Raw genomic sequence first — 16,428 nt, 5'->3', positions numbered from 1 at the left:
AACCATTTTATCTTTCATCTGGGGGCTGAGATGTACACCAAGAATTAAAGTGGATGAAGAACGTCTGAACACTTTCATTAAGTTGCTTTTTATACATCATCGCGCAGTCCTGCGCCTGAGCTCCCCTGGGCCGGATTTCTCCTTTTCACCTTGCATATAATCCAGGCAGCGCTCTGTTAACAGTGGTGGAGTATTAACCGGCTCTTGTTTCACAGTTGAGGACGTCTCTGTTTAAACGCACACCTTCCTTATATCCAAACTACCTTAATGTGCTTATTCTCAAGCTGCAGGCCGGGTTTTTGTGTCGTAATAAAAAAAAAAAAAAAAAGAGGTAGCTGTTTCTTAAACTGTCAGCAAAGCAGCCAACTTCAGTCACCTCCCTCCGCTTCCCTCCCACTCTGCTCCTAAAGCTCTTTCCCTCCTCATACCCCCTCTCACTCCACTTCATCTTATCCTTGTTCATCCCTTAATCTCTCCTTTTTCATCCCTCGCTGCTCTCCACACTCTGTTTACTCCTGTCATCATCTCACTTTCATCTCCTCTCCCTCCAACTTTATCCACAAACTCTTTATGCTAATTTCGGTTACCTATTAAATAAATGTTACCTGCTATAAGCTTTATTTTAGTCTGTGAAGCAGCTCTCTGGTTACACAGTTTACTTTGCCTTTGTTGATGTTTTTTCTCGATTTGCATCTCTTTGTGGACGATTATGTCTGTGATGTAGTGTCGGAGAGACAGTACTGATCAGTCTGTAGGTGTGCATCGTGTTTCTGCAACACTGTCACTCAGGGTTTGGCTCATGATGGTTGCCATATGTTGTCCCATCTTGTTCGCTTCCACTTCTCATGTTGCCTTCCATAGTGCCAGAAATGAAAAAAAAGAAAGAAAAGAGAATGACATCTAGACCAATAATTCATGATTTAGTCTGAAATAGAAATGATAAGTTATAAATTATATTTATAACCTGACTGTATACACTGTAACTGTGTTTTTAAGGGTGGGTTGATGAAGCGAAAAGTGTATTTATATTCTGAATTTTCTAATTAAGATCAAAACCCACAATGAATGTATCCTACTCACTGAGGTGTTGTCTGCAGAGCCAGAGCCTGACATGTCTTATTCCTCTTTGTTGCCCAAAAAACATCAAAAACACAATAGCTGTGTTTACATGGATCCCAATATTCCACTAATAATATAAATAAGAGCACAATCAGACTAAAAATGCCTCATGTAACCATCTCAGTCATAAGAGACTGGCTCAATCCAACCTGGTTGGAAATGATTTTCAAGAGGGGTGGTGTAAACCTTTGATAATCTGTTATATAAAATAGAAATATTAGTGCCTAATAACTATGTAAACACTAGTTTCTCTCAGGTTGGAATAAATGTACTCTTACTGCACATGTTTGCCCCAAAGATAACGGTGACATCTTCTTCTTCTACAATATTTCCAGCAGATTAGGCGCTTCACAGTGGACGCATGTCAGAACAGTTGCAGAGGAACATAAACGCACATCTTATCTCGTCACTTTAGCGTCCATGAAAACAGTTTAGTGGGAATCTCTAATCAGAATGATTTCAATTGGATTCAAGAAATATTGTCGATGTAACCGCAGCCATTTAGCCGCGCTGTTCTACTGGGTGACCTGTTCCTTTATTACTATGAACACACACACTGTAGTATTTGTTGAATCCATCACACACATGCTGTCCTGCTGCTTTAAATACTCACCAGAACTGGAAATAGTTCCCTACAAATCCTGTTTGAGTAACATTTGCTAAAAACTACAGTGCAAGGAAATTACTGAGCCCCTTTTAAAAACGAAACATCATGTTTGAATCCTGTTGTTAAAGATGTATGTTTTTAACAGGACAGGGGAGGGAAATCAGAAAGATGGTGATGATGACTTTGGTCTTTTCTTGGGATAGAAAGAAAAACTTTGATCTGATAAAACTCCCCCTTTACAGTAATCCAGGCGTGTGTTAGAAACTGAAACACATTTTTATGTATCTGTAAAACTTGGTGTTTTGTGAATGGAAACTGCCGTGCACCATTTTTTTTGAGAGAGTCATAGCAGGTGAGAAGAAGATTGTCTTACAAATTAAAACATAGCTGTCTGTAACTGAATAGTTTCAGAAAAACTTTTTTTTTTTTTGCAAAGATCTACAAAATATAAATAGACAGTTGGATTATTACAGTTCATGTGCTTATCTTGGGACCAAAGCTTCTGGCAAATGAATGTTAAATAATGTGATGACGTCCATCACACAAACCCACAGTAGTAATGGTATTTCAACTTACCTGTTTGCTTTATATGTCACATGTACCACTGTATAACATCTGATCATGGCTATGAAATACATAAAACATGTCAGTAACCGCAGTAATACCTTGTTGCTATGACTCCCCTTCAGAGTGCTGGAGCCCAAACCCCCGCAGCAGACCCTCCTTCACCAGCATCCTGAGGCGACTGCTGGCCATCGAGCAGTCGGCCATGTTTCAGATGCCTCTGGAGTCCTTTCACTCCTTACAAGAAGACTGGAGGCTGGAGATCCAGCAAATGTTCGACGAGCTCCGGGCCAAAGAGAAGGTGGGAAACCTGAAAACACGGATCGAGACACAGAATTAGTCTTTGAAAGGTTCAGATAATATACTGCAGTTAAAGAAACTGTCTGTAAATGTCAATTGGAAGGTGATTTGTAATTCTGAGGACTTTTATCTGTGTTTCATTAGAGCTATTTAGCAGAAAAAGTCACATTTCAATTTGATGCTGAGGGGAATATCACCATTTCACCGTCTGTCTGAGGTGTTCCTGCAAATTAGAAGTACCTTAGCAACACGCCTGCTGCCAGATGAAGTGTTAGAAGAGGTGCTGCAATGCTAATAACCTCTCCCCCTATACATCCTCCTCCTCCCATTCTCTCACCCTCCTCTCCTCCCATTCTCTCCTCTTCCTCTTCCTCTCTGCAGGAGCTCAGGTCTTGGGAGGAGGCGCTGGCCCGTGCGGCCGAGGAGCAAAGGGAGCAGGAGGAGCAGCTGCGGAGGAGAGAGCAGGAGCTGGCCGAGAGGGAGATCGACATCGTGGAGCGAGAGCTGAACATCATCATCCATCAGATGTACCAGGAGAAACCCAGCGTCAAGAAAAGAAAAGGCCACTTCAAGAAGAGCCGGCTACTGAAGCTGGGCAGAGACAGCAACTGCATCAGCCTGCCCTCTGGTGGGTGGAAGGAGGAGCTGCAGTCAGATGGCTCAGTTCGCTTTAATCACTCACAAAACTGGCTGAGCTCCAGTTTGATGCCACCTCCCGTTACATAGTGCTTCTTTTTTTTTTCCAGATTTAAGAGTAAAAAAGTTGATCTACATCTTTACATAACAAAGCCCCTTCAATCTTGTTTATTTTGAAGAGCGGATAACCACTCAGTAAGCTGTGGCTTAGTGTGCAGTCATCCTTTCCTCAAAATATGTCACACCTATAACCAGCACTCATGTTCATTCTCCTTTAAACCGGGGAGATTTTAACTATTTCATTAGAATATTTTGCAAACTGTTTTTTGAAACTATAATCAGCAAAAATGTAGCAGTTTTACTTGACAAATGAATGACAAATTACGAAAGTTTGATTAATGGACTAATTGTTTTTTCAGCAACTAGAATTGTATGTAGGAAAACCACAGTATATGTTATACTGGGGATTATATTATATTGCTGCTTTATGGAAATGCAATATGGACATTTTTATGGTGCACAGGTTGCTTGGTGAAGACTTGCCTGGCTTGTCTTTAATAATTTATGATTCTGGGGAGGATTGTATGCCTTCATTAGAGAGACACAGTAGAGAGAAGGCAGGAAATCAGGAGGGACCAGATACAAACACTGACATTACAGTTCATGGCCGACACCTTAACCCCACGACCACCAGTGCGACTCTGTATGGAAATGTCCATCAAATGAGGGTTGATTTATGTAACATCTTCTCTGTCCTCACTCTCCTGTAGGCTTTGAGCATAAGATCACAGTTCAGGCGTCCCCCAGTGTGGACAAGAGGAAGACTCAGGGCAGCGAGTGCACCACGCCGCCTGCCAGCCCCGGAGTCATTCCCCGACTGAGAGCCATAAGATGTGAGTGCAAACACCCAGAAATCAGACATCATCCTGTGTGAGAGGAAGTGACAGTAAAGAAGGAGCGTAACGTGGGTTTCCTTGCTGTCCTTCAGTGACACCGAGCGACGGCAGCAAAACGTGGGGCCGCAGCGCTGTGTGTAAGAAGGAAGACCTGTCGACCAGCAAGAAGAAGGGACGCACCTGGGGGCCGAGTTCCACCCACCAGAGAGAGAGGGTCGGAGGGGAGGAGAAGTATGTGCACATGCCAGACATTAATGATAAATATCTGATAAACGCACGATAAAACTTTATGGTGTACATTTCTTTACCTACTTAGTATTAAAATAAGCAGCTCATTATGGCTGCGCGCTGGTTTCAGGCATGTTTTCAGGTTGTTCTGTCCCACTCTCATTAATGCAAAGTGTCACCAACAGCTCGAGGGGATCTCTTCAAATTTTGCACAAACCTCCACTCGTACCGAAGAATGAACTGATTAGATTTTGTTGGCCAAAGGTCAAAGGTCAAGTTTACCATGACCTTGCAAAATCTGCTTGTTGGCCAAAACTCAAGAAATATGGCAAAATTTCACACAAATGTCTACTGAGATAAAAATGACGAAGGGATGGCGTTTTATATCCAAATGGTCAAAGGTCAACTGCACAGTGACATCAGTAAACAGTAAACACTTTTCTGGCCGTTATTCATCATAACTCAGGAACAGAAGCGGTTGGGATATGGATAAGAATATGGATTTATGGATGCGGATAGGGATTTGGGTAAGGACTTGGATATGGATATGGATTTATGGATGCAGATATGGATACAGTTACGAATACAGACTTGGATATGGATGGATATGGATTAATGGAAAACTGCAACTTATTCTGAATCTTCTGAGTCAAAGATTTGGATGATTTTGATACCAGCAGCTCATCATGAAAGCAGAGCTCTGTTCGTCACCAAGTAGTCTAATACGCTGGTTTCATACACTTGTAAATATGTCCTCTTATCCAAAAGTCATCCACCTCAAGTAAACTTCATCACCCAGTGGAGTAAAAACTACAATATATCTCTCTGAAATGTTGTGGAGTAGAAAGAGGCATGAAAAGAAAAGACAAGTATCTTAAATTTGTAGTTGATTACAGTACTTGAGTAGATGTCATGTTTGTAGGAAGATATCACAAAACACAACGTACCTGATAAAACTGCAGTGGCAAACATTGGATTGTTATCTGGTCACCCACTGAAACAACAGTTGTTAGAGGCAAAATGAAACCACCATTTTCTGAACAGATTATTTCTTGTAACAAATAGAAACGCAACCTTTCGATCAGTATCTCATTACAGCCTGTTGACCAGCCAGAAGGACAGAAATTATCTCTGGAAATTTGGACAAAAAGAAATCTATGTTGTGTGTGACAGCTGTCGTCATAAGACATGAACCGTTTTGATCCTTATTTCTTTCTCTCTGAAAACAACATTGTGGCACTCGGTTAGTTTGTTTTATCATGACACAGTATGTGTTTGCAGGCTGAAATCACTGGGCGAAGGATGCAAAGTTTGGTCGTCCAGTGCACCAAATCTGGGCAAGTCCCCCAAGCACGCACCCATGACCGCTGGCTTCTCCAGCCTCAATGAAATGGGTGAGTCCTGTGTCTTCACTGTAATCTGTGCATCGCTAACTTTGTGACAAGAATCAATCTCATCTTAACCTCATCTCCCTTTTTGTCCTTCTCTTAAACAGAGGAGTGTGGTGAGTTTGAGGAGTCGCCAGGGTCCCTGCTGCCCTCAGAGACCAGCAGTAACGGGGCTGCGGACGACTCGGGGTCCCTGTGGGGCAGTCTGGGGCCAAACATGGTGCCTGCTGTTGGCGGCTCCTGCCAGGGGCCGGGCGGGACGGGGGCGAGCTACCAGGACTCGCTCCGCCGCTGCAGCCAGAGGAAGAAGAGCGATATGCTGCTTTTGGGTTGCGCCTCTCTGCTCGCGTCTGTCGCCCTCGGACAAGACCTGCTGCAGCTGGGAAAACTACAGGTAAGAAAACAACAAGAAGAACAGAGAGACTTCGGATGGTATAAACTTCCTGTGACTGCATAAAACCTCAACATAAGAGACAGGTCAACGTTAGTGAAAGTCACAGTTCTAATCGATAAAAACACAAATCTAATCCCCTACCAGACGTGAACAGACCAAACCTTTATTGTCAAACGTGATATTTCGGGCATTAATGCAATAATCAAATCACCATGTTCACTAAATACTAGTATAATGTATAGTGTTGGTACTTTCAGCATGTTAGCTGATAGTTTAGACTACATGTTTACTCACATACATGATTTTAGTTTTCTTTTTGTATAACTGGGAGCAGCCATTTTTTACTTTCAACTCTCTCTGCTTATTGCTCGAGATCTCACCGGTATGTGAAGTTTTATTGTTCTTAATTTGTTTTTATCGAGTCTGTTTATTCTACGAGCCTGCCTGCAGAAATATCCCTCAGAGGTTAATACAATTCTAAACTGTAGTAGACGACAATACATTCATTCACACATTCCTTGCCCCTTTTATGAGATGCTTGAATAAACAGCTTCCTCCTGTAGACAGAGACACTTGTATACAGTCCCAAAGCATGTGTTGCCTCATGATAGTATCAGGGATGCACAGTATCAGTGATGTGGCTCAAATCACCTGTGCAGTCTCCAGATCTCAGACTAACAGATCACCTTTGGGATGAGATGAAACCGGATGAACGAGCTGCCAAATTATCAGCAGGAAATGTGCGATGCTGTCGAGTCAGCATGGACCGAGGTCTGCATGGACGGTGTGTTGTGGAAGCAAACGAGTGTCTTACCAGGGTAGATGCAGAGTGTAGAATGAGAGGATCGATGAAAGTAACGATTTAGATGTAATCGTTTGCTGTAGTTGCTGTAAAAGAGGGAGGAAGTGATTATCAAAGAAGTGAAGTAACTTATCTTTAAAAGACGCACAACAACATAGTGTAGCATAGATTTTATTGTAGTGAAACCGCTGCTCAGTGGCTCTGCAGCTTGTTAATGTGACCTGATGTTGTTGTCAGGTGCTTCAGGATGAGCAGGACCTCAGAGAGGAGCAGCGTAAGAAGAAGGAGGGTCTCTTCCAGCGGACAGGACGTTTCCGTCGCAGCACCTCTCCGCCCAGCCGAAACCTCTCCCTGTCCCTGTCCAAACATCACGACTCAGCGCTCCCCTGCATGGACCCTTCCCCCTCTGTTACACTCCTCTCTTTGTCCTCTCTGTCTGACTGCAACTCCACCAAGTCTCTTCTTCCCTCCGACCCAGACGAGTACCCCCTGACCCCAATGATGGGGGTCAAAACACCGGTGGCGCCACCGACTCCTGCCCTCAACCCCCTCTTGGACCTACGGGCGGAGAGCTTCAAGAAGGAGCCCAACCAGTCGCTCACGCCCACCCATGTGTCTGCAGCCATGGCCCTGAACAGAGGACACAGACGGACCCCGTCAGACGGGGCGATACGACCGCGAGCTCAAACTCTGGGACACCACAGGACGCCGTCGGATGGAAGCATGCCCATGCCTCCCCCACCGGGAGTTCCACACAAGATTGCTAACAAAGGTGACAAATGATTTAGAGCACGCTTGTTAAAGGGACATATGGTTGGTGTTTACTAACAAGAGTCTACAGCTGTTGATTCATACTCTGTTGATCATACATGTCGCAACAACATCCTACTGACATATCCAGTATTTGGTGAGATATTTGTCTGTTTTTGCTTTATTTCATCCTCACGTTTAACCAGGAAGTCTCTTCAGTGTTTCAATTCTCACATTTGAGAACCTTGAATCAGAGAATATTTGACATTTTTACTTCATCAATGACAATAAACATCCTGTGTTTCAGGTACACAGGACACATTGGACATCCACCGCCTCCCCGAACCCAACGCCATCTTCCCGGTCCCCCATCGGCGTAAAGCCCCTGCTCCACCGATCCCTGACCAAGATCCTCTCTGCCTCATCAGCCCACTGGAGAGACCCAAGACACTGGAGTTTGCCCCCCGGCCGCGGCCCACCCCGGTCCGGATGAGAGCCGACCCCTGGAAGCTGGGCTCTCTCTCCAGGACCCTCAGCTCGTCGCCGGGCAGCAGCTGCGACAGCCCCCTCGGTTCAGGGGACAGCAGCGCCAGCACCACACGCCCCAACCTGATGGACATGGACATGGAGGGCCAGAGTTTGGATCAGACTGTTCCTCTGTGCGGACAGCGAAAGCCTGCCACTCTGTGCGGACAACAGTACTCCTAGTGAAAAACAGAAAGCAAACTTTTTTTTTTTTGCATTCGAACCTGTTCCAGGACTTTAGAGCTTGGCCTCGATAAGGAAAGCCTACTGATGTCTGAGCCGAGCAAAGTGCGCTCACTGAAGTTTGCAAAAACATCCCAATTGTCATGTTTTAGGCACTTACTGGAAGCCATTCCTCTCATGTGTCCTTCTAGTGTCCAAATAAGGTGTGAAACCCTTACAGCAAGCCTTGCCCTGATAGTGCTCTCTAACCTGCACGACACTGAGGGGCCTAGAGGCCTTTTAAAAGCCTTGTAGTGTGCTCACCCACCTACCTTACCCAGCACTTCTTACCCTCCTTTGAAGCCATCTTCCTGCTTCTTAGTGCCCCATGACCAGGTCGCATTTCCTTCAAGACTCACAACCTTCAAAAGCCATTCAAGTACTTAAAAAGCCACTTTTTGACTTTGCTAACTGTTCATTTTTACTCATCTTCCTGTGCTTTTGCCTGTCTGTGTAGCTGTCCACTTTCTGCTTGCATCTTTCCCTTCTCTCACTCCAAAGACCACAAAAAAAAAAAAAACGTTTATTCACACTTTACTTGCAACATTAATTGTTTTTCAGGAGTGTTTCCCTGACCTGAAGAGAGGAGCTGGACTGTTTAAAACTCATAGCAGAGAGTGTCTTTGTTCTTATTTTGCACGCCATTTATTCTGCCAGTGCACAAACATCTCCCACAAACCCTCCTTTCGTCAGCTCTGCCTTCATCCTCACTCGTGTCATCTCCCTGCACGGGGGTCATCATCCTCCTCCCTCCGAGACTGAGACAGGAGAAAGCCTTTTTCTCACAGCACTGGTGGACTGGTTACATCCTCAGCCTTGTACAGTAAAACACAGAGTTTATTTTCTCAGTGCTTGCACCATCCCTACCGCACAACGTTTTTCTATTGGTTTGGCAGACCAGGTGTGTTTCTCTTTGTGTGAGTGTGTATATATATTACCGTACATGTGTGGAAGAACAAAATGGGTTCCTTTTTTCGCGTGCTGGTGCTTTTTCAGTGCATGTTATTTTGTGTGTGAATGGTTCGCTGTACGCTACAAAGTAAGACCACCGGTTGATGCACACATTCTCATTTGTTTGTCTTTTTTGTGTCTTTTTTTTTTCTTCTTTTGGGGACGACAATCGTTCCTCACTAGCAGTCAGTCAGCTGCGCTCTGTATGGATCCCGTTCATGCCACTGAAATGGACACAAAAAAGAGGAAACACAGAGGGAAAACGATTTCAGCGTCGACCTCTTGCCCACGTCGGACTGTTTAGAAGCTTCACACTCTCCTCAGACCTGTTGTCGTCAACATCGATGGCACTTTAGGAGCCACGTCGTGCAACTAGTGTGTCTCTCTGTGGACTCGGCTGACAAATCAACTTTTATCTGCGGAGTTGTTTTCGCACGGTGGACAGTTCGTCTAGGCTGCAGGTGGTATTTACTTGACAGTGCAAATTTCTCTAGGTGAGTTTGAGTGTGTGTGTGTGAATATGCGTGTATGTGTGTGTCTTATTATTTGTATGGGATGACGACAATCCCGTCGGTAGAAGAGTGAGCCCAAACTCATTCTCCTCTTGTGGTTAAGAACACTGAGTATTTATTAAATTTATTGTTATTATTGGAAAGGTTTAATTATTATTACGATGCTCTTCCTGGGATATCTGTATATATTTGTTAATATAACAGGAAAAAAACCAAGGAAAACCTAGGAAACTGCTTACTGAAACGTCCATGTTGTCTCCAAGTCTCAGCCTGTGACATTTCTGGGTTCAGTGAGGAATAAGTGTGAAATGTGATGAATGAAAGACGAATAAAAAAAACAAACAAAGAAAGATGCTTCAGTGTCGGTGCTCCAGCTGGATTTTTTTTTATTCCATCCATTATATCCATGAGGTGACCGCATGGAGCCTTGTCAGAAGTACTCAGAGCCTTTACTTAAGTAAAAGTAGCAGTACAAGAATGTAAAAATACTTCAAAGGGTCACATGATGAATCTGAGAGGATTAAAGGGACGAAAAGGAAAAAAAAAGTTGTTAGACAAATGCGATTTCATCTTTTTCTTTTACTTTTCTCTAATATTTTGAGCCTCGAATATTTATTTGAATTTATCTATGTGAGAAGTTTAAAGGGGGATTCATTGTCTGCTGAAATGTAGCTAAGTATGTTTACTGTAAGTACTGCAGTGTTTTGTACTTCTACTCCACTACATTAGTTTTCACAATTTAGTTACTAGTTACTTTGCAGAATTAGATTAATGAATCAGGTAATAAATCATGACGTGTTACTACAGGTTAATCTAAGCAGAAGTACCAGCTGCGTCATTAAAGTTATTTACACATCAATGTTCACAAATGATCCAGTAATATAATAAATATGATATCAAAGTGGGTCACTTTGCATCATCAGTACTTTTAAATGTGCTTTTGCTTACACAAGATTTTGAAAGCAGCACTTTTACTTGTAACAGTAAACAATTTTTAAAGGTGTTGAATTTCATGAGTTTACTGTATGTTTCTGAAATGTTGTGGAGTAGAAATAAAGGGTTTTAAATATAGGAATTACTCAAGTCAAGTACCTTTAATTGTACTTAATGCAGTACTTTAGTAAATGTGCTTGTTTGCGGAAGAGTTAAAACTGTTTGGTGGTCACATTCATGTACCAGCAGACACAAAGGCAGCTGCAGTAACACAAAAAGTCCTCTGGGTGTCACCGCTGTGTCCTATGATGTCATATCATTTCCTAGTCTGCTGTTTTTCTCCATCTAATGAATTCCTACAGTCGCTCTCTGACACTGCAGTTACCCCTGAATTCAGATGAAGGTGCAGTCACGCATTCAGCGCAGTTAACAAAGACTTTAGGATTAAACCTGAGATGTCAGAGATGAAAGAACGACAGCAAAATGTGGCATTTCACGCTGACACGACAACCTTTGAACGTAAAGATGAATCCAGAGGTATGCTGTGTATGCTGATGATGCAAACACACACACACACACACACTCCACTGTTGTGTCTGTCAGTGTGGCCGCCAATCAAACACCTTTCCAGACGCCAGCCAGTTACCTAGCAACCCCTCTTCACTTCCATGGTGATGCTATTAAAAGCAACAACAAAGAGGAAAAGGGAAAAAAGGCTATGATGGGCCTGGAAATGAAGAGAGTGAGAGAGAAGGAGAGAATGAGGGGGGTGTTAAAGAGCCAGCAGAAAGGATTCGACAGGCTGAGTATCGCCTGGCTGGTTCACAGCTCACACACACACACACACATACACACATACAAGTGTTTTTTTTCTCTCTTTCTTCCTCACTTCATTTTCAGGCCCATCATCCTTTTTTTTCCTTTCTCTCTTTGTTGTGAAGTGAACAACTAACCAGATTGCCTGCCAGTTGGTGCATCCTCAGATCTGCAGAAGGACTCTCTTTGTCTTAAACTACATCTTTTCCAGATCATTAAACCACGAAGGAGGTTTTTTCACAAGACGGTCTGTGAGGAAGTATTTTAAGGTCAGAATAAGCTGAAGAAGAAACTTTACGTGTCTCACTGGGGTTGTCTAGTTTGAAAGATGTGGTTTAAGTTCATCAGGCAGGAGGGGTCTAATAAATAAACATGCTACTGGTTGCATTATGGGAAATGTAGGATCCAGTATTTTTGGAGGTTCACTAATGTCTCTAAATGTCTGCATGTCTCAGCCTCTGCTGGTTTGATTTTCACCCTTTAGTGTTCGTGACAGCCCCAGATTTGGCTCTGCTGCTCTCGTTTGTTCCAGAGGATGCAGCACACCTGAGTACGTTGGGGTCTGGAAGTAGCGTTTCTACAAAGTTTACTTGACATGTTTTATGTCCCTCAAGTTGAGGAAGCTTTCAATTGCATTACATGATGTTCATCAGCAAATGGAAAGACCTTTAAAAAGTCAGTTTAAAGCCAACATGGACAGGAAGTCCTGAAAATGTTAATATTCACAAATCCATCACTCTGAGCAACTGCTGATGAAGATCATGTGTTATGATTAAAAGCTCCAGAACAGCAACTATAAGGCCAGAAGGCTTTATAAAGCTTTTTTTTTTTATTATTATTAAACATTATGCAGTAGTACTCCCCAACACCTGTAAACAAACATTGCTCTGACCAGACAACAATAATATTCCTCTTTGTTTGAAACTTTATTCATAATCTTCATTTACCAATCAATAGTGCATTCCCGGGCTAGCAGTTCATTAAAACCAGTGATGGAGACCTGTTATGTTTGGATGTTGGATGGAAAAAGGCCTCTTTGGAGCGAGGCGAGAGACAAAAACTCAGTCGTAGCCTTGACGTCCCCAGCTTTGTGTCCTTCTGTCGGCTCTCCATCACCTCAGAAACACACAGGATGGAGATCTGTGGCTCGGCCCTCTGGTACAAGCCCCTCAGAGTTTTCATCCATTCCGGCGCAACTGGTCGTCAGATGAAAGGTCATTTGAAGGAGGTGGGGGTCAAAGGTCATTGCACACTCTCTGAGCCAGTTCTGGATGCCTTGACGAAAGGGACGTCAACGAAAATACCAACAAATACAGACATAACCACAAAGCAGCCCTGTGGAGGAGCTATAGTAAAATTCTCTTTTCTATCACTTGCTTTTCTTTTCCGTTCATAAAGTAATTCAGTAAAGTAAAGCTTTTCACAACCATAAAACTTTCCATTTTTCTCTTTTTTTTTGTACATTTGTATCATATATTCACAAAAACTACTCTGACATTTGACAAACATTTACCTCAAATGACATCAAAGCAAAAGAGCAAAAATAACACAGCCAGTAGTTTGACTTGTCCGTCTCTTCTTTTGTTGTGCTTTTTGTTGTTTGTTCTCAAAGCTACACTGATGTAGACATCAGGCGTCTCTATTTGCACCGACAGCGACTTGCCGGCCAGAGATGAACCTGTTTTTATGTGCAGCTTGTTGTCCCCAAGACGGTCGAAGCACATGTTGAGCTAGAGTGACTTAGCACAGTGAGACAATAACAAGATGGCGGACCGGTGCCGTGGAGAGAGGACCACAGGAGGAGACCTATCCCCAAAGGGCCCGTGGGTGAGTAGGCTCAGCCCAGGCAGCCATGGAGACCGAGCCTGCAGGTGCCATTTCTCACTGTTGTTTGTTGATTTATTTCCTCTGGGATGTCGGGGCAGAGAGAAAGAGGAGGCACGTTAAGAGTGAGGAAGGCGCCTGCGGCCGGCGTTTTAGTCTGAAGAAGCTGAGAAATGTTAATAAAATCAGATCTTTTGGAATCTTTTGTGTTCTTGAGCATTTCACATTCTTCGTTGTTGTATGATAATCAGTGCTTTACAACTTGTGCAAAAACAAGTACCATAACTTAAAGGAATAGTTCGACATTTTGGGAAATGGAAATGCCACATGTTAATCTGTGAGCTTTGGGGCTGCTGGTAGGTGGATTTTATTACCTTCAAACAGCTGTTTCCAGTCTTTATGCTATATATAAATAAATAACACACAATCTCCCAAGATGTCCAACTTCTCCTTCAAGAATATGTTGCCATGTTCACTACATGGCCAAAACTATGTGGACACCCCCGGCCACACACTTAAGTGTTGGTTTGAGGCTGTTTCCTATAGTGTGGGCCTCTTCCAATTGTACAAAATCTCAATGAAAAATTTAGAAATAGTCTTTATGGTGAGGACTGTACAGCTGTCAGGGAATCAGATTGATTTGAGAATATAGTCAGAAGATTCCTAATGCCGGGAATCAGTGTTTTAGACAAAGGCTTGCTTCAATAAATAAGTTGTTTTCTCAGTTTGATAAAGAAGAACTTCAACTTCAACCTCAGATCAGATTAGTGGAGGCTGTTAGAGAAGCAGATTAATGCCTGAAGTTTATTATATTTGGGTTTAACGCTCAGGTGTCCACGTACGTTAAGCCACATGATGCCTGATGATAATCTTGTGTCTGAGTGAGTTGGAGCTGCAGCTGCTTTACTGGGGCTGACGCTGGCCTACTTCTCCCTCCACTGGAGCCTCTCTGTATCATGCCGGTCCCCTCAACGCATGGTGCCGTCTCTCCAGAGTCCCATTGACACACTTAGATCCCTATTCACCTCCTAGCAGGTCACGGAAAGATGGGGAGGGGAAATCTTTTACAGCTTATTTCTTTGATTTCCTCTTCCACCCCGTTTTGAACTTCCTAACCAGTGGAATTACCTCTTATGTCTCACCTTGGCTGAGGCAGAAGGTGACCCTGATTTACTAAAGACCTCTTTTGATACCTGTCCTACTGCTGTGATCACAGTCTGTCACCACCTTCTGTGTTTATCTATAAAGGGCAGAATGAATAAAATAGAGGTATGAGCAAACAGTGTGGCAGCATGCCATGACAGAAAGCACTAGAGCAGATATAATCCCTATCCCATACATCTGAAGTAACTCTCTGGAGCCGCACGTTACATGCAAGAGGTGGGCTTGCACACGGGAAGGAGTTTCATGGCGTCAGAGACAAGGGAAATTCAGGTCATGCTTTCACAAATCGTCAATCCAACCTTCTGCAGAACAGGGCAGGCAGATTTAAGCCTGTGGTAAAGCTATCACAAAAGCAATATTTGCATTGTCAATGATTTGGCTTCACAAGTCACAAGAGAAGCAAATTATGTGTCTATGTGTCTTTTGACAGCTAGCCATGGAAATCCACTAACTGTATCATCAGTCGTGCTGTCTAATGCTAATGCTGTGTGTTATCTGTCCTCGCAGCTCTGCGTTTTCACACAGACAAACTGAAGCCATGTGCTTTGCTTTGAAGCCAAATACGAATTTCCAAGTGAGTGTACAATAAAGATGTTTATTCTATAATATTCTAAGAAATCTCAAATGGCAGCCTCTTGTTGATGTGCCCTAAAGCCGAGTGCTGGACTGTCAGGACAGATGTGTGTGTGATTGTTTTCCCTGCACTAAGGCTGCCCAGAGCCTCCTTGGTGTGTTATCGATGTCTGGGAAGCTTCAGTATTAGCGATAAAAGGTTGGACCTCCGTTTTAGAAATGTCAAAGTGTTTCTCGCTGTGAAACTTTAGAGGGGATCTCCATCTAGCCAACTGCGGTTGATGGAGCTCCGATCCCATTGGCTATTTTCCCTTGTGACATCATTAACGGGAGAACAGGGTGGGGGGCAGAGGAAGGGAGGGGAAGAGGGAGGGGCTTCGACAGTCTCAACAACATCAACAACGACACATGACCCAGGAGGGGCTTCGGACAACAGTTTCAAGACACCAGTTTCCACAATAGCACACCTGATAACAGCAAGAACCGCTGGAGAGTTTTATCTGTTTGCTGCGCACACAGATGCTATTAACAACCGATTACTTACTACTGAGTATGATGAACACCGAAAGCAAATCAAAAACCCTAGTAACAGATTACAAACACTTGAATTAGCCCTTGAATTGAAAAAAAAAACAGTCCAGAAACTGAGATACATGGCATCCAAGAAAGAAAAGAAACAGAAGAGCGACAGATTAAGCGCAGAGGCAGGATTTTTCTCTACTTGATGAAAGATTTCTCGTGCTAGTCTGTCCCATAGTCTAGATAAGGGGTCTGAGTGAGCCCTGTTGGGGCAGGATGTACAATCAAATCGGGCTATGGTCTTGATATGTGTCACACACACCCCTCACTATCTGCCTCCACACAAACAAACACACCCCTGTCCTCCTCCTGGTGTGGTCGAGCTTCCCAACCTCCGATATTCTCCTCAAGAGTTCCAAATAAGACGAAGAGAAAGAAGGCAGAGAGAAAAAGAGAGAGCGAGAGAGCAGAAACAAAATGCATTTTATGTTTTTAAAACATTTACTAAATCACGCAAATGTCCATTATTCATATGTATGTTTTGAAGCTCCTTTTTCATTCCACCACAATGACTGTTTCATATGAGTATAATACAGCATTTTCCTTGTTTTTTGTTGTTTTTTTTAATGTTTGCTCGACTGTCTGCGTCTAGGGAGAGGAACCACAGCACCTGAGGGAGAAAGGGGGAGAAGAAGAGGGGAGAGA

At 43.4% G+C, this 16,428-nt stretch overlaps 1 protein-coding gene across 2 annotated transcripts in view; it reads left to right on the top strand.

The window, feature by feature from the left end:
* Positions 1-16,428, top strand: part of map3k10 (mitogen-activated protein kinase kinase kinase 10) — a 176,900-nt gene that overhangs the window by 20,560 nt on the left and 139,912 nt on the right. The window contains exons 4-11 of one of the 2 annotated variants that reach the window (XR_011584183.1): positions 2,416-2,591; positions 2,972-3,218; positions 3,997-4,119; positions 4,215-4,353; positions 5,632-5,744; positions 5,846-6,132; positions 7,172-7,706; positions 7,992-9,908. Coding sequence is in view for 1 of the 2 variants with exons in the window: in XM_070829934.1 (XP_070686035.1) it covers positions 2,416-2,591; positions 2,972-3,218; positions 3,997-4,119; positions 4,215-4,353; positions 5,632-5,744; positions 5,846-6,132; positions 7,172-7,706; positions 7,992-8,392 (2,021 nt within the window). In the remaining variant the exon portion in view is untranslated. Of the gene's footprint in view, positions 1-2,415; positions 2,592-2,971; positions 3,219-3,996; positions 4,120-4,214; positions 4,354-5,631; positions 5,745-5,845; positions 6,133-7,171; positions 7,707-7,991; positions 10,249-16,428 lie in introns of those variants that run through there. The other variant, XM_070829934.1, reaches the window with a different exon arrangement.

Source organism: Pempheris klunzingeri, chromosome 4 (genome assembly GCF_042242105.1).
Source record: "Pempheris klunzingeri isolate RE-2024b chromosome 4, fPemKlu1.hap1, whole genome shotgun sequence".
Lineage (NCBI taxonomy): Eukaryota > Metazoa > Chordata > Actinopteri > Acropomatiformes > Pempheridae > Pempheris > Pempheris klunzingeri.
The sequence above is the reverse complement of the archived record's forward strand: the minus strand, read 5'-3'. Positions and strand labels throughout refer to the sequence as shown.